Raw genomic sequence first — 19,535 nt, forward strand, 5'->3', positions numbered from 1 at the left:
TAATTATTGAACTTTTGTGATTATTTTGACTGGTTGAGTTCTCATGAAACAGGATCTATTGGATTTATCACTTAAATTAGTTTGCTAATCTCATGAAACAGAATCTGTCAACTTGTTTTGCCCTCAAATTGTTTGAGTTTTTATTGAACTTACAATCTTGCACTAGTTTGAAATCTGAACAAGTTTCTCAATTTTATGAAAATCAATTTTAATTTGCTTCCACTACAAGAAAACAGGGCTTCAAAGACAGAAAAATCCGTCTCTGAAACTCTTTTTTTTGTCTTTGAAAAAATTTTGAGACTGTTGAAAGCCTCGTCTCTGATTCTGAGACAGAAATACTTCGTTTCTAATCTTAGAGATAGATTATAAATCCGTTTATAAATCCGTTTGTATTTTGGCCAAATGACATCGGTTTTATATTGAATTCCGTTTCTGATTTTGTCTTAAATCCATCATCGTTCCGTCTCAAATAACTTGCTATAATATGAATTTTAGTTTCTTGTCTATATTTCTCGCCTAAATATTAATTTTTAAATCCCAATAACACACTTCAATATAGAATAAAATATTTTAAACAAATAATTTCTTAATCCAAAGACAATACAATGTAATTAATATTGATATAAAAAAATATCCACATCATTCAAGTAAACAAAATTAGATAACTAATCAAACTACGTACAAGTAACTAAATAAATCATCAATTCTCCCAGTACACTAATCTACACTTCATGTTGCTCCAAGGGACCCCAACTCTTGAATCATGAGCTCCTGTTAGTTTTCGGTCTTCCTCAATAAGCTTTTTTGATTCACTTCTTTTGCATAGACATTCAGAAACAACCTCCAGTTTCTTTCTAAAATTCAAGAATTTCTTCCTTAATCTTCTTACTTTATCTTATCAAAACGCATTTCACCGACGCTTTACATGTCCAGTACTCCATTGCCAGCTACATCAACAAACTGGTACATTAGTAAACATAAAAAAATTGTGCAACACTCGTGACCGGTGAAAAAAGAGAGGAAAAAATATAACTTGCACACTGAATTTATAATTGAATCCATTCCATAAATTTAAAATGCAAGAAGTACATTCCAACTGAAATATTCTTGTGTGTATTCACACTATCTCCTTGGGAAATTTTAAGAGTAGCATAAGTCTATAAGACAAGAACTACCTACTAAATTGAAGGAAAAAAAAATATTTAACTTAGTGAACAAACCAAATTCAAACTAATAATTATTAGGTACAAATATAGCTTCATAAAAAACTGATATAGAATAAGCAAGTATGAAAGAATGTGCGATAAATTAATATGAGTACAAGAAGCAATATCTTCACCTTAAATTTTCTTTGAAATGCTGAAGATACTCTAACTATAATTCCAGTCTCTGCCTCTCATTAACGGCTGCACCATGGATGTGAGCACACTTTTAGACAAAAAGAAAAATAAATGAACAACTTAAGAAACAACAACACAAAATATAATTACGTACCTAACAAGAATATGCAAATTCCTTGCTTCTCCTCTGCACAACTCACCGCAAGAATGTCACTGAAATCAGATTATACTTCCATGTCATGTTCTTAAAATTCAATAACATTTCAATCAAATATTAAAAAACTTAATGGAATTTACTTGTTCAAAACCCCATCTCAAATCTTATTTTTCAACCTAGCATCAAATCTGCCATGTTAACAAAGTAACTAATGATTTGCAAATGAATGTTTGGTCACCACTTTCCAAGCTAAAACAAAGAATTTTCTGCATCTATGTCCAGAGTTTTTATAAAAATCAAATAAGGCACCATGCCCATTCAAACAGACCCAAATCTGGTAAATTTAGGGCAAATGCTATCTAATTTCGTTGAACGGGGTATAACATTAATCCGAACTCGCAATTATAAATCTTATTCTTCCCTATTTCAATCGATTTAACAAGAAATTCAATCGAACAAATTTCAACAAGAATCGAAGAAGAAAACTCAGTCGTCCCATACCTTATAAAAACTTCAAATTCGTGGAAGATTTCTCGAAGAGTATCACATTAGAATCGTAAGAGAAGTGCCAAACACGATTGTAATTTCTCTCAAGTTTTTTTTTTCTGGTGTTTAAGAATCGAGAAACGGCGACTGTCGAAGAGCAGAAGGAGAAGAGGCAATGTGACGTCTGCAAATTAGGGATGATTTGGTGTATAATCACCATTATTATAATATTTTATCTTTCCTTCCGGTTAATTATATCATATATATTTAAAAAAATGAAATAGATTTAGTCCGTTTCAAATCTGTTACCAATTTATATAATTTGAAACGGATTTTTTTTCTGTCTCAACTTTTTAATAAATTTTAAACAACATTTTTGACAGAAATCAAATTGTCTCAAATTCGGTTTATAATCTGTTTTTATTTTTGTTTATAAAAAATTTTGTGTAATTTTGTCTCAAACCAGTTTCAAATTCGGTCTCAGATTTCTTTTCAAATATCATGTTATATGAAAGTGAAACGAATTAGTAATTTCGTAGAAAATTCGTCTATAATTTACATAAATCTGAAACATATTTTATTTCCGTCTCAAAAAATCTGTCTCTGAAGCTATGTATTCTTGTAGTGTTCTCCCTTTTTTATTGACTTTTATTTTTTATGTATATTAAATAAATATAAAAATCTTATTTTATATTAAACATAAAATTTGGGGTGTATTGTTGTATACAAATCTTATTTTCAAATTATATAAGGAATCATGAACGCATATATTTGTATGTTAAGGTTTTGTTGATTTATGAAATGGATAAGGAATGGATTCATCTACCTTCAAGGCTTGTACCCGAGTATGAAGAAGGGGTGCAAAAATTTATTGCACAAGCTAGGAACTATGCCAAAACAAGGGAAGTAATCTTATGTCCTTGCAAGCGTTGCAAAAATAAGAAGTATATGAAATTTGACGATGTGTACGACCACTTAATTATTAAGGGGTTCGATCCTTCTTATACTGTTTGGGTTTTCCATGGTGAAATTTATAACTCAAAATCTCAAGGTGAAGGTAGTTCAGGAGGAGTTCGGATAGAGGATGAAAGTAGAGAGGCATATAACTTGTATAAGGATGTCTTTGTGCCGGAAGAAGAGGATGGAAACACTATGCCTGAAACGAAAGATTATATGTTTGCTGATTTATTAGAAGATGCAGAAACTCCTCTCTTTCCTGGTTGTACAACTTACACGAAGTTGTCAGCAGTCGTCACATTATACAATTACAAGTCTACTAATGGTCACAGTGACAATAGTTTCAATGAGCTCCTTAAGATCTTAGTTGACATGCTTCCAGAAAAAAACATACTCCCAGAAAATGTTTACTCGATGAGGAAGTTGTTGAAACCATTTGATTTAGGATATGAGAAAATACATGCTTGCCCAAACGATTGTTGTCTATTTAGGAATGAGCTTAAAGATCTGGAATTGTGTCCGAAGTGTGGTTCTTCAAGATGGAAAGTGGACAAAGTCACTGCCAAAGTTTGTAAAGGAGTTCCTGAAAAGGTACTACGGTATTTTTCCATAATACCAAGATTGCAAAGGATGTTCAGATCAAAAGAAAAAGCTGAAGAGTTGATCTGGCACTCGAACCACAAGAGTCAAGATCATATGATGCGTCATCCAGTTGATTCAGTAGCTTGGGATACAATAAATCATAAGTGGCCAGATTTTGCATCGGATCCTAGAAATCTCCGCCTTGGTCTTGCAACAGATGGATTCAACCCTTTTGGTGACCTTAGTTCCAGATATAGTTGTTGGCCTGTTATTTTGGTCAATTATAACCTTCCTCCATTGATGTGTATGGCGAAGGAAAACCTTATGCTGACATTATTGATTCCAGGTCCGAAGCAACCTGGAAATGATATAGATGTATACTTGGAACCTCTTGTGGATGATTTGAAGAAGTTGTGGGACACAGGTGTGGAGTCGTATGATGCATTTAACAAGTCAATGTTTAATCTGAAGGCTATTTTGATGTGGACAATTAATGATTTTCCAGCTTATGGAAATCTAGCTGGATGTGTCACAAAAGGGAAACTTGGTTGCCCCATATGCGGAGAAAATGTATGTTCAATGTGGCTTAAGTATAGTAGAAAGTTTGCATACATGAGCCACAGAAGATTTCTTGCTCCTAATCATCCATTTCGTCAAAAAAAGAAGTGGTTTAATGGGAAAAAAGAGACGAAAGGAAAACCTAGACCTTTGAACGGCTTGGAAATTATGGATGAAATAAAAGACATTGAAAATGATTGGGGTAAAAAGAAAAATGGTGAGACTATCAATACTTTGAGGAAAAAAAGAAAGAAGCAAGATAGTTCAAAGAAGGAACAAAAGTCGGTTCAAAGGTGGAAGAAAAAATCAATCTTTTTCGAGTTGCCATATTGGAGTGTAAGTTATTTTGCAATTATTCATTATTATTTTTATTCATAAATTGTTAGAAATATTCTCAACTAACACTATGAAATGTGTCCATGATTACTTGTAGGGGCTCCTGCTACGTCATAACTTAGATGTGATGCATATTGAAAAGAATGTCTGCGAAAATATCATAGGCACATTGTTGAACCTGAAGAACAAATCCAAAGATGGTGTGAATGCTCGCAAAGATTTGATTCACTTAAACATTAGAAAAGAATTACACCCTCAACAAAAAGGAGAAAATAAGTATCACTTGCCTGCTGCACCATACACGTTGTCCAAAAAAGAAATGGATGTATTTTGTTCGAGATTGAAGAAAATAAAGTTACCTGATGGCTATAGCTCAAATATTGGGAATTGTGTTTCTTTAGAAGATCATAAGCTTATTGGACTGAAATCTCATGATTGTCATGTTCTAATGCAACAATTGCTATCAGTAGCATTGAGAAATCTTCTACCGAAAGGTCCACGTAATGCTATATTTCTGCTGTGTGCATTTTACAATGAGTTGTGTCAAAGAGTTTTAGATAGAAACCGTTTAGAACAACTTGAGGAGAATATTGCTGAAATTTTATGCATGTTGGAGAGATATTTTCCACCCGATTTCTTTACTATCTCTGTTCATTTGACAATTCATTTAGCCAGAGAGGCTCGCTTGTGTGGGCCAGTCCAATTCCGCTATATGTATCCATTTGAAAGGTAAGAAATATTCATTTATATGTTGACAAATTTTATTTTATTTTATAAATTATATTTAGATTTTGCTATCAACACTTATTTTACGTGAATTTTTCTTTGTCATCTAGATTCATGAAAACACTAAAAGGTTATGTGAAGAACCGAGCGAGGCCAGAAGGTTGCATAGCTGAGTGTTACCTCGCAGAGGAACGAATGATATTTTGTAGTGCTTATATAAAAAAGGCTGCTAACATTGGTGTTCGTCCCAATCGGAATGATGATTTAGAAAATGGATTAGTTGAAGGTCGCCCAATTTCTCAAGGAAAAGAAAAGATTTTGGAAGATCACGTGTTGCAAGCCGCACATCGATACGTGTTGTTCAATACTGCAGAAGTTGAACCTTACTTACAGTGAGTGTAGTTAATTTCATACTATATTAGTCATGATCTTTTACATATCACTTATAATATAACATCTCATTTCAATTATTTTAAATAGGATGCACATTGAAGAGCTTAAACAAATAGATCATCGTCTATTAAGTAGTGAAGCATTGTTACAGAAGCAACATATGGAAACATTTGCTGAATGGTTATCAAAACATGTTTCTGTTAACTCTTCAGAGCGACTTCGATGGCTTGCACATGGTCCGAGAAAGCATGTTACATCTTATATGGGTTATGTTATAAATGGACAGCGGTTCCACACAATTGATGTTGGAAGGTCGACACAAGACAGCGGTGTTTCAATTGAAGCTGATACTGTTTGTCAATCTAGTTCTACTGCTGATTCACAAACAGTAGGAAGACTATCATACTATGGGGTTATACGGGATATAGTTTTACTACACTACTACTCTTTCACAGTGCCTGTTTTTAGGTGTGATTGGGCCAATAATGAAACTGGTATCAAAATGGAGGATGGTTTTACATTGGTCAACCTACACCAAGGAATAAAATCTTTTTGAAAGCGATCCTTTCATTTTAGCATCCCAAGCAAAGCAAGTATTCTATTCCCGGGACAGTGATGAATCAAATTGGTATGTGTTGCTAAAAGCGCCGCCTCGGGGTATTCATAACATGAATGTCGCTGAAGAAGATGCCTATACGACATCAACACCTCTTGATGTGTCTCAAATTGAGATTAATGTTAATGAGAAAGAACCGTACTCAAGGAATGAGTGTGAGGGAATTGATGTCACTGAGACATGACTTAATTTTTGGTTGTAGATTTTTTAGTTATTTATTTCAATTGATAAATTTTCTACTCAAGTTACACAAGTCCTCGTTTACTATTGCAATATATTTCTCTCCTTGTTTATTTTCTTGTTTATTTTCAGTGATGCATCATGTAAAATTACATGTTTGATCAGGTCATTACATATTATTCAAATGACGAGCAAAATGGGGAAAAAACGCAGCAATGCATACGTGGATGTGATTCAGGTGATAATTGTATTCTATTTCAAATCTTGATTTATTTTAATAAAGTACACTAGGACGTATAAGTTTATGTTTCTGTTATTTTGCAGGAAAAAAATAACTCTAGCAATTCATCTAATTCATCACAAGATTTGCGTGGTAAAGAACCAGTTAATGACGGAAAAATGGATAAGAAAAAAGGACGGGGAGCATCAAAGTTGAAATTGATTAGTGGGCAACAAAAGTGCAAAGAACTACAGCGTAATGAGTTTGGACAGCCAGTCGGAGATAATTCAATAACATTTGTATCTTTTCTAGGTTGCTTGGTGAAGGAATTTGTGCCATATACATTAGATGGATGGAATGACGTAGACGAAGAAGTGAAAGATAAGATGTGGAGTTGTCTCCAGGTAATGTTTTAGTTATTCAATTTTTAACTTCCAATGCTATTGAAAAATGTGTCTTTATTTTCATATCTTGTAATGTATAGATGAATTATAAAGTTCAAGATTGGGAAAAGAAATCAGTGTTTCAAAGGTTATCCAAATTGTGGCGTGATAGAAAATCCAAACTTCAAATTCTTGTACGCCAAGCTAATTCAAGTCGAATGGCTTCACGGGATCTCAAACTTTTGAAACCCGAATTTATGGACCAAAATCAATGGGAATTATTTGTAAAGAGGACATTGTCGCCTACCTTTCAAGTAAGTATTTTTTTTTTATTGTTGTTTTCTGCTTTGATTCTTTATTGATTGGAACTGAAAATTATTTTTTTGGTTTTATTTTTCTGGTTAGAACTTGAATATTGAATCTTTATTGCTGTTTTTTTGTTTTAATTTTTTATATAGTAGCTGGAAATGTTTTTTTGGTATTTCAGCTTATGGTTAGATGGTGAATATTGGGTATTGGAACATAGATGTTGATTTATAGTTTGAACTGCACATTTTTGGATATGTTAATGATTTTTTTTGCTTTAGGAGCTGTAAATTATCTTATTTGATTTTTGTTTTTGTGGTTTGAACTTGGATCTTGAATAAGATATGCTGAATTCCTGTTAGAATTTTATATCATCTTGTTTTTGGTTTTATTTTTCTGGTTAGAACTTGAATATTGAATCGTTATTGCTGTTTTTTGGTTTTATTTTTTTTATATAGTAGCTGGAAATGTTTTTTTGGTTTTTTAGCTTATGCTTAGATGGTGAATATTGGGTATTGGAACATAGATGTTGATTTATAGTTTGAACTGCACATTTTTGGATATGTTAATGATTTTTTTTTGCTTTAGGAGCTGTAAATTATCTTATTTGGTTTTTGTTTTTGTGGTTTGAACTTGGATCTTGAATAAGATATGCTGAATTCCTGTTAGAATTTTATATCATCTTGTTTTTGGTTTTATTTTTCTGGTTAGAACTTGAATATTGAATCGTTATTGCTGTTTTTTGGTTTTATTTTTTTATATAGTAGCTGGAAATGTTTTTTTGGTTTTTTAGCTTATGGTTAGATGGTGAATATTGGGTATTGGAACTTAGATGTTGATTTATAGTTTGAACTGCACATTTTTGGATATGTTAATGATTTTTTTTGCTTTAGGAGCTGTAAATTATCTTATTTGGTTTTTGTTTTTGTGGTTTGAACTTGGATCTTGAATAAGATATGCTGAATTCCTGTTAGAATTTTATATCATCTTGTTTTTGGTTTTATTTTTCTGGTTAGAACTTGAATATTGAATCGTTATTGCTGTTTTTTGGTTTTATTTTTTTATATAGTAGCTGGAAATGTTTTTTTGGTTTTTAGCTTATGCTTAGATGGTGAATATTGGGTATTGGAACATAGATGTTGATTTATAGTTTGAACTGCACATTTTTGGATATGTTAATGATTTTTTTTGCTTTAGGAGCTGTAAATTATCTTATTTGGTTTTTTTTTTTTGTGGTTTGAACTTGGATCTTGAATAAGATATGCTGAATTCCTGTTAGAATTTTATATCATCTTGTTTTTGGTTTTATTTTTCTGGTTAGAACTTGAATATTGAATCGTTATTGCTGTTTTTTGGTTTTATTTTTTTATATAGTAGCTGGAAATGTTTTTTTGGTTTTTTAGCTTATGCTTAGATGGTGAATATTGGGTATTGGAACTTAGATGTTGATTTATAGTTTGAACTGCACATTTTTGGATATGTTAATGATTTTTTTTGCTTTAGGAGCTGTAAATTATCTTATTTGGTTTTTGTTTTTGTGGTTTGAACTTGGATCTTGAATAAGATATGCTGAATTCCTGTTAGAATTTTATATCATCTTGTTTTTGGTTTTATTTTTCTGGTTAGAACTTGAATATTGAATCGTTATTGCTGTTTTTTGGTTTTATTTTTTTATATAGTAGCTGGAAATGTTTTTTTGGTTTTTTAGCTTATGCTTAGATGGTGAATATTGGGTATTGGAACATAGATGTTGATTTATAGTTTGAACTGCACATTTTTGGATATGTTAATGATTTTTTTTGCTTTAGGAGCTGTAAATTATCTTATTTGGTTTTTTTTTTTTGTGGTTTGAACTTGGATCTTGAATAAGATATGCTGAATTCCTGTTAGAATTTTATATCATCTTGTTTTTGGTTTTATTTTTCTGGTTAGAACTTGAATATTGAATCGTTATTGCTGTTTTTTGGTTTTATTTTTTTATATAGTAGCTGGAAATGTTTTTTTGGTTTTTTAGCTTATGCTTAGATGGTGAATATTGGGTATTGGAACTTAGATGTTGATTTATAGTTTGAACTGCACATTTTTGGATATGTTAATGATTTTTTTTGCTTTAGGAGCTGTAAATTATCTTATTTGGTTTTTTTTTTGTGGTTTGAACTTGGATCTTGAATAAGATATGCTGAATTCCTGTTAGAATTTTATATCATCTTGTTTTTGGTTTTATTTTTCTGGTTAGAACTTGAATATTGAATCGTTATTGCTGTTTTTTGGTTTTATTTTTTTATATAGTAGCTGGAAATGTTTTTTTTGGTTTTTTAGCTTATGCTTAGATGGTGAATATTGGGTATTGGAACATAGATGTTGATTTATAGTTTGAACTGCACATTTTTGGATATGTTAATGATTTTTTTTGCTTTAGGAGCTGTAAATTATCTTATTTGGTTTTTTTTTTTGTGGTTTGAACTTGGATCTTGAATAAGATATGCTGAATTCCTGTTAGAATTTTATATCATCTTGTTTTTGGTTTTATTTTTCTGGTTAGAACTTGAATATTGGATGTTTAGCAGTTGTTTGTTACTATGGTCGTGCATGTTGTTAGTTTTCTCTAAGTTATTTAATCATACGTAGTGCAGATTTCATTTTATCAAACAAGCAATGACTTGGTTTTATCTTTTAAATTGAAGTATATATATTCGTTGGTAATCCCTTTATTAATGTCTTCATTTGTTTGTTAAATCTCAGGAAAAGTGTGCCAAATATAGAACAATGAGGCTAAAGCAAGATCACACTCACACAATGAGCCGGAGAGGTTATGCTCGTTTGAGTCACATTATGGTAAATATTGTTATTATTGTTTTGTTATATTCTCTAATTTAACACATATATAATGATATATATATGCGTCTTTTGAATTTCTTTCCACTTATATTTTTTATATCTCTATATTTAAGAAAAAAACAAGTCCGGCAGATACAAATATCACAAGATCGCAAGTTTGGATTGAAGGTCACAAGAAGAAAAATGGTGAACCTAGTACTCAAGCTGTTAGAGAAAAAATGGTAATATAATTAATTTTTTTTTAGAAAGTCATAATAAAAAATTACCAGCCTAATTTAGTGGATTTTTATTTGTTTTTATCTTTTTTATTTGCAGAAAGAAATAGAAGAATGTCCACCCGAATCTCAAAACACATGTAACATGGCTGAAGATGCAATCAACCTTGTGTTTGGCAAGGAAGCTCGGGGTAGAGTTCGGGGAATGGGCTTTGGAGTCACACCATCAAAAGTTGGAGTTTTTGTGCAACAAAGTGGATCTGTTACACAACTACGACAAGAAATGCAAGAAATGAAGTCCATGTTTTTACAAGAAATGCAAGAAATGAGATCTATGGTTTTACAAAATCAGCAAGAACAGGTTAGTAATTATACATAATATCTTGATCAATTTTTTATGTACACTTAAATTCTTGAAATATCATGACAACATTTCTTGACACTATTTGTTTTTAAAATTAGGTTGCCAGTGGTGGAATTGGTAGTGGTGTTGCGAATGGAGTTGGTAGTAGTAGTGATATCAATATTGGTACCAAAAAAAGTGGTGATTTTGGTAATGCTACAAAACATGTAGCTACTGTTCAGGTAACTATCTTCAAATTACGTTTATAAATCACAAATTTTTTATAAAATATAACTGGTATAATTATTAACTTTTTATTATTTATTTGCAGTCAAATTTGAAGAATGTCGTCATTCATGGAGATATCCGTGCTAATACTAGATGTAAGTTGCTTCATTATGCTGTTGATGAATTAGTTGTTGGAGAAGGACGTATTGCATCCATAGATCCGAACGCAAAAGTGCACCACGTTGTTCTTGGTGGATCTTTTTGGAAAGTATGGGTTGATAAGATTTTGGTTGAGAAGGTGGACCTAATTCGGCCAAATGATGAAATGCGAGTTCTTGATGACGCACTAGGAAGCACTGTCGCATGGTTATCTAAATTTGTAGTCTTGTCTGAGTGATATAGATTCTAGTTATTCGTGTTTTTATCCATTTTTGGGTAGTATGATGAAAAACTCGAGTATTAACTCTCCGAATCAATCAAACTTGAAATTATGTTTAGTTTCTTGTAAAGATTTGCTTCTTTCATTTTCATGAATGAAATAAAAGTTTTTGTTTGGTTATGGTTTTCATTTCTTCGTTCAGTTTAGTGATGTTTTTGTTACAATCCAATCATACGAGGCAATCGATGATAAAATAGTGAGTTGTCTTCTTTTTTTGCGGCGTGCGAACGAGTGTCGCTAATAAACTGTTAACGGCGTGTATTGTGAGCTGTTGATGTGATATTTTCGCAGCGTGCAATACATGCTGTTGTCGTTATTTTCTGCAGCGTGCAATGTACGCTATTGATGTTATTTTCCACAGCGGACATTTGTACGCTGCGGATATGCTGTTCCGCAGCGTGCATAAGCACGCTGCGAATATGGTTTTACGCAGCGCATAGTGCACGCTGCGGGAAGTAATATCCACAGCGGAAAATGCGCGCCGTTGATGAAGTAATTAGCAGCATGCATTGCGCGCTGTCGATAGCGCTTTCCGCGGCGTACAATGCACGCGGTCAATAGCTTTGAACTTTTAACAGCATTGAATTGTGCAGCATTCATTGCGCGCTGCGGAAAGCCAATTTGCACGCCGCGGAAAGCTGTTTTTGTTGTAGTGCGAGAATTGATCATATTATTTTAACATTTTTATATAACATCTTCCTTAATTACCCTTTCAAATTGCAAATATATTAATGTACATATATTTTTAATTATAATAAAATATGATGCGTAAAAACCAAATTTTATAATATAAAAGTGCAGATAATTAATGCATAATTGTAATTTAATCAAAAGATATTATCGTTTCTCTCTAATTTTGAAAAATTAACATTCATTTAATTTAACCTTCCATTTATGAAAAGTTAAAATTCTATTAATTTAATTTATTTTAAACAAACATCTAAAAATATGTAAATTCAAATAAATTATTTGATATTATTTTCACAATATATTAGTAACATTATCAAAATAGAATCAAACAATGATGTCAATTTTAAATTTTCCTTTAAAGAATAAATTGACACCTTAAATAAATAAATAATAATAATAATAATAATAATAATAATAATAATAATAATAATGGGTACACATTAAATTGTAATGTTTTTTAAAAATAAATTAAATTAATTGAATTTTATCTTTTCGAAACCCATCAAGGTTAAACTAACTAAATGTTAAAATTCAAAATTAAAGAACAATTATAATATCTTTTGATTAAATTAAAATTATGTATTAACTATTGTACTTTACACATCATATTTTATTATAATTAAAAAATTACATTAATTATTTGCATCTTGTTCATTATAATAAATTTGAAATTAGGTGAAGGCAATCTTGTAGTTTTCAAAAGGAAAAAAAATAATATTAATATATTTGCGAGTTAGAAGGGCAACTATGGAAAATATTGTATAAAAATAGTAAAATAACATGATCAATTGCAGTTACGACGTCCGTAAAAAAAAATGCAGATATAGTGTATGCGGTACCAACATAACAGCAAGGTGAGTTATACGCAAATATTATAAAAATTGGAGGACCCTTCAACTTTAACAAAAATTATATGCATGCCTATTCAGTTTTTAACTTGGATGCATTTAGCCCTAAGTTTTATCATAACATTATTGTCTTAAAACTCATGATGTATCTCATATATATGAGTTTTGATCACATGGGTCCCACGTGAGCAACAACTAACATGACAATCACTCATTGAATGTATAAAGTGTCACGTTGCTCATGATGGTTGTCTATTTGATCAAAACTCTATATATACACACGCTGTTGCAGAAGAATACTTTGGTAAACCGTGTTTTTGCATGTGGGGTCAACATAAATATGTGGGGCCCACAAGCACTGATGCTGCATATGGGCATTGAATTTCTCGATGTGGAAAAAAACGAAATTGCACGAGAGTAGTATATATATCTCGTATATAAACACAAACTAACAAGTTTATTTCACGTAAAACATTATGTTTAATGTTACGGCGATAGCGACAAATTATTATTATTAGCTCCCACAACTTATTATATTATTATTCAATAATTTAATTTAATTTCGGTTATTTATCTAATAAAATCAGTACAATAAAAAAAATTGACTTTTTAATACGATTTAGTTTTCGCTGTTTCATACTAAATTTTCTAAATAAAAATTATAAGCTTTTATTTTAAATTTTTTTTCCTAACAATTCGGTTCTTTTGGATACAAACCAAAGTTTTTAACGGTCGGATTGGTTTTTTTTTTTAATGAACAATCACTCATTGGATGTACAAGGTGTCACGTCAGCTGTTGCTCATAGTGCGTGCCCATGTAATTAAAACTCTATATATACACACACTAAAACTCTATATATACACACGCTGCTGCAGAAGTATACTTTGGTCAACCATATTTTTGCATGTGGGGTCAACATAAATATGTGGGGCCCACAAGAACTGATGTTGCATATGGACATTTAATTTCTCGCTCTGGAAAAAACGAAATTGCACGGGAGTAGCATATATATCTCGTATATAAACACAAACTAACAGGTTTATTTCGCGTAAAACATTATGTTTGATGTTACGGCGATGGCGACAAATTATTATTATTAGCTCCCACAACTTATTATATTATTTTTCATTAATTTAATTTAATTTCGGTTATTTTTCTAATAAAATCAGTCCAATCAAAAATAAAATTGACTTTTTAATACGATTTAGTTTTCGCTATTTCTACTAAATTTTCTAAAAAAAATTATAAGCTTTAATTTTATAAAAACATTCTAACAATTCAGTTCTTTTGGAAACAAACCGTAGTTTTTAACGGTTGGATTGGTTTTTTTTTAATGAACAATAACTCATTGGATGTACAAGGTATCACGTCAGTTGTTGCTCATAATGTGGCCCATGTGATCAAAACTCTATATATACACAAACGCTAAAACACTATATATACACACGCTGCTGGAGAAGGATATTTTGGTCAACCATGTTTTTGCATGTGGGGTTAACATAAATATGTGGGGCCCACAAGAACTGATGTTGCGTATGGTCATTGAATTTCTCGTTGTGGGAAAAACGAAATTGCACGGGAGTAGTAAATATATCTCGTATATAAACACAAACTAAAAGGTTTATTTCGCGTAAACATTATGTTTGATGTTACGGCGATGACAACAAATTATTATTATTAGCTCCCACAACTTATTATATTATTTTACATTAATTTAATTTAATTTCGATTATTTTTCTAATAAAATCAGTCCAATCAAAAATAAAATTAACTTTTTAATACGATTTAGTTTTCGATGTTTCATACTAAATTTTCTAAATAAAAATTATAAGCATTAATTTGAAAAAAATCTAATAATTCGGTTCTTTTGGATACAAACCGAAGTTTTTGACGGTTGGATTGATTTTTTTTAATGAACAATAATTCATTTGATGTACAAGGTATCACGTCAGCTGTTGCTCATAATGTGGCCCATGTGATCAAAACTCTATATATACACACGCTAAAACACTATATATACACACGCTGCTGCAGAAGGAAATTTTAGTGTCAACATAAATATGTGGGGCCCACAAGCACTGATGCAGTATATGGTAATTGAATTTCTCGCCGTGGAAAAACGAAATTGCACGGGAGTAGTATATATATCTCGTATTTAAACACAAACTAAAAGGTTTATTTCGCGTAAAACATTATGTTTGATGTTACAGCGATGGCGCCAAATTATTATTATTAGCTCCCACAACTTATTATATTATTTTTCTTTAATTTAATTTAATTTTGGTTATTATTCAAATAAAATCAGTCCAATCAAAAATAAAATTGAATTTTTAATACGATTTAGTTTTTGTTGTTTCATACTAAATTTTTTAATAAAAATTATAAGCTTTAATTTTAAAAAATTTTTCCTAACAATTCGGTTATTTTGGATACAAACCGAAGTTTTTAATGGTTGGATTGGTTTTTTTTATTTTTAATGAACAATCACTCATTGGATATAAAAGGTGTCACGTTAGCTGTTGCTCATAGTGCGTGCCCATGTGACTAAAACTCTATATATACACACGCTAAAACTCTATATATACACACGCTATTGCAGAAGGATACTTTTGTCAACCATGTTTTTGCATGTGAGGTCAACATAAATATGTGGGGCTCACAAGAACTGATGTTGCATATGGGCATTGAATTTTTAGCTGTGGAAAAACGAAATTGCACGGGAGTAGTATATATATCTCGTATATAAACACAAACTAATAGGGTTTATTTGCGTAAAACATTATGTTTGATCTTACGGCGATGACGACAAATTATTATTATTAGCCCCCACAACTTATTATATTATTTTCATTAATTTAAATTAATTTAATTTCGGTTATTTTTCTGATAAAATCAGTCCAATCAAAAATAAAATTGACTTTTTAATACGATTTAGTTTTTGCTGTGTTGTATTAAATTTTATAAATAAAAATTATAAGCATTAATTTTAATTTTTTTCTAACAATTCTGTTCTTTTAATTACAAACCGAAGTTTTTAACGGTTGGATTGGTTTATTTTTTAATGAACAATAACTCATTGGATGTACAAGGTGTCACGTTAGCTGTTGCTCATAATGCGTGCCCATGTGGTCAAAACTCTATATATACACACGCTAAAACTCTATATATACATACGCTGCTGCAGAATGATACTTTGGTAAACCTTGTTTTTGCATGTGGGGTCAACATAAATATGTGGGGCCCACAAGCACTGATGCTGCATATGGGAATTGGATTTCTCGCAGCGGAAAAAACGAAATTGCAAGGGAGTAGTATATATATGTCGTATATAAACACAAACTAACAGTTATTTCTTGTAAAACATTATGTTTGATGTTACGGCGATGGCGACAAATTATTATTAGCTCCCACAACTTATTATATTATTTTTCATTAATTTAATTTAATTTTAGTTATTTTTCTAATCAAATCAGTCCAATCAAAAATAAAATTGACTTTTTAATACGATTTAGTTTTCGTTGTTTCTTACTAAATTTTCTAAATAAAAATTATAAGCTTTAATTTAAAAAAAAATTTCTAACAATTCGGTTCTTTTGGATACAAACTGATGTTTTTAAAGGTTGGATTGCTTTTTTTATTTTTAATGAACAATCACTCATTGGATGTACAAGGCGTCACTTTAGCTGTTACTCATAGTGCGTGCCCATGTGATCAAAATTCTATATATATTCACACGCTAAAAGCCTAAAACTCTATATATAGACATGGTGCTGCAGAAGGATATTTTGGTCAACCATGTTTTTGCATGTGTGGTCAACATAAATATGTGGGTCCCACAAGCATTGATGCTGTATATGGGCATCGAATTTCTTGCCGTGGGAAAAACGAAATTGCACGGGATTAGTATATATATGTTGTATATAAACACAAAATAACAGGTTTATTTCGCGTAAAACATTATGTTTTAATATTACGACGATGGCGACAATTTATTATTATTAGCTCCCACAACTTATTAGATTATTTTTCATTAATTTAAGGGCAATTTGCTCAAAAATCCCCAAATGCAAACATGTTTTGCTTTGGGGTCCCTAGTCATAAAATGTGATACAAAACAATACAAGATGTGGTGTTGGGATCGGTTCAGAGGGTAGAGGGGGGGTGAATACACTCTGAAACTTTTCTTCTTTCTTTTCAAAATGATTAAGTAAAGTTTAGTTCACTTAATCTATTTTCTCAACTTCCAAAACGGTTTGAACAACTTAAATAGTGCGGAAATAGTTCAGAGGTTTTAGTGATGCAAAGTTTATAACACAATGTATGAGCAATATGTAAGATAAATAGCAGTAAAGACTAAGGCACGATTTATGGAAGTTCGAAGGTTTAATCCTTCTACGTCTCCCCTTCTTCCACTTAGGAAGGAATTCACTAGAAGACTTTGGTTATTACAACGTCTTGCAATACACCCACTTCAGACTTAGGACTTATCCAATGCCTAATCCGAAACTCCTAGATTTACACAGATAAGATTCTCAGTTCTTATCAGACTGGTGGAAGCTTTCAGAGTAGCTTCAAGTCTCTTCAATAATGAGTACAGTCCGGTTGAGCTTCTCAAACTGCAGAGCGGTCGAGAGGCTTGGAAACCCTAGGATGATCCTTGAAGATCAGATATGTAAACTGTAGGCGAGGGTTTATTTGAGCAGCAAGTGAATGATCTTGTAAGTGTGCTCAAGTATTGCTTCAGTATATCAGATGAGGACTTCTGATAGTATTCAAGTGATTGAGTTGATAGAGATTTTTGGTGTTGCTTGTCTACTCTTCACTTCTTGAGCAATCTTCCCTTTATATAGGTCAATCATCAACGTCTTTATTTTGAACGTTCTGATGTTGTATTGAATGCACATTTAATGCTTCATAAATGCATTGATGATTCTGCATGAAGATCGCACACTTCTTTAAATGCAGACAACTTCTAGGGTCCAAAACTGGTATAAACGGTCGAATGCTTTATCTGTAGCCATTCTGCGTTTTTGCCATTTTAGTGCAACCTGTTGTCTCGATGCAAGAGTCAACAGATCTTCTGATACGCCGGTTCTGCTTTTGATAAAGATTTTGCAATGAACGTCTTGTCATAAGTACTTGTCTTGAGATATCTTGATAAGCAGTTGACATTCTACCGGTAGATAGATTTATCCTCTGCTGGTTTGAATAACCAGTCGATAGGCTTGTGACTGCAACCAATCGAGAGACAAAGGCGGTTGACAAGCTTCCGGTAGATAACTTGAAGGGTTTAGACGGTTGCGGTAGGAGTTTTAGTAGATTCCTGAAATACAAAAGATTGGCAGCACATTCCTATACAATGAGTTGTTGTTTGTTATCACCAAAATGTCGGATTCAACAATTTCCCCCTTTTTGGTGATGACAAAACTTAAGTGCTCCAAAAACAATATGAAAGCATTAAAATGAACTTAATTGAGAGAATGAATTTCATTAATTACAATAAGCATTCTTATTACACCTACTGAAGATAAACAAAATGAGATACAGCTGCGATAAGTAAAGAAGAGACAAGTTGTTCATCTTTTGAACCAACTGGCTCCTCCTGACCTATCGCCTTCTCTTCTTCTTCTGTCGGCTTCTTCCTCACGTCTTCTTGCCTCTGCTGCTCTTCGTTGCTCTTATTCCCCCTTTTTGGCATCACCTTGGTTGAGTCGAAGGATGATCTCAGTGAGTTGAGTGCCAAGGCAGGCTTGCATAGTATCAATTTTTGCATCTAGTTGAGCAAGTAGAGTAGCTTGCATAGTGTCCATCCGATCATTCAACTGCCTATGAAGGCGGTTTTCGGACCTGACAACTTGTTTGGAGACGGTAGAGAGCGTTTTTATTTGAGTGTGATGATGGGCAGTGATCTCTTTGGACAGATGAGCAAGGTCTCGAGACACGGTCTCAAAATGCCGAATCATCGTCTGGCGTGAATTGTCAACCGATAAGGATGAGTTTGTGATGTCTTGTGAAAAGGATCGAACTATTTGCATGAGCTCATGAAGCCTATTTATCAAAGTGTGATCCAGAGCTGCGGCCATGGCTTCAATTAATGAGTCATCAGTCTGAAGCATTTGACTCTGTGTGTCATTCCTTGGTGAAACCGGGCCAGACTCAAGATGATGTGGTGCTGGTGATCTGGCTGGGGAGCTAGCTGATGGACCTTCCAATAGTGGTACAGTTGGAGATGTAAGAGTCTCGACTGCAGCCAAGATGGTTGGTGGATTAGAAGGATCAGCACTCGGTTCATCCATTATGAGATCTTCCACAAACTTTTCAGTAGATGGAGACGATTGAAGTGCTGGGTCAGCATCAGTCACTGGCTGTTCTGGAGGTGCAAGTGATACAATAGTGCTTGGTATCTCTGTTGGGGGCACTACTGCTTCACTGCTGCAAGGAGCCTCTGTCACAGAGGTGACAGTAATCTCTTGTTCAATCACTTCGAAAGAATCTTGTGGACGACTGGGAGAGGTGTGAGCGGTCGCCGCTGGAGATGAGTGAGCAGTCACAGCTGCTTCCGGTTGAATTACTGCTTGGACTGCAGTTGAGGCGGGGTCGACCGATGAAGATGCTCCCACAATTGATCCTAGAGCGGATGACTGAAACAGGTCAGCAGTGATGAGACCGGTCAGAATCCCATCTGAAAGAGTA

At 32.5% G+C, this 19,535-nt stretch overlaps 2 protein-coding genes across 2 annotated transcripts; both read left to right on the forward strand.

Annotated features, from left to right (window-relative positions):
- Positions 1–2,784: 2,784 nt before the first annotated feature.
- On the forward strand, positions 2,785–4,988 carry LOC140889614 (uncharacterized). The gene is made up of 3 exons (XM_073297330.1): positions 2,785–4,416; positions 4,514–4,858; positions 4,974–4,988. The coding sequence occupies exons 1-3, from the start codon at positions 2,785–2,787 to the stop codon at positions 4,986–4,988; spliced, it is 1,992 nt and encodes a 663-aa protein (XP_073153431.1).
- Positions 4,989–5,082: 94 nt separating this feature from the next.
- On the forward strand, positions 5,083–11,353 carry LOC140892392 (uncharacterized). The gene is made up of 10 exons (XM_073301261.1): positions 5,083–5,145; positions 5,253–5,534; positions 6,497–6,569; positions 6,656–6,955; positions 7,036–7,248; positions 9,983–10,075; positions 10,192–10,299; positions 10,394–10,654; positions 10,756–10,878; positions 10,968–11,353. The coding sequence occupies exons 1-10, from the start codon at positions 5,129–5,131 to the stop codon at positions 11,259–11,261; spliced, it is 1,764 nt and encodes a 587-aa protein (XP_073157362.1). The 5' UTR covers positions 5,083–5,128; the 3' UTR covers positions 11,262–11,353.
- Positions 11,354–19,535: the final 8,182 nt, after the last annotated feature.

Source organism: Henckelia pumila, chromosome 3 (assembly GCF_033568475.1).
Source record: "Henckelia pumila isolate YLH828 chromosome 3, ASM3356847v2, whole genome shotgun sequence".
Classification (NCBI taxonomy): domain Eukaryota; kingdom Viridiplantae; phylum Streptophyta; class Magnoliopsida; order Lamiales; family Gesneriaceae; genus Henckelia; species Henckelia pumila.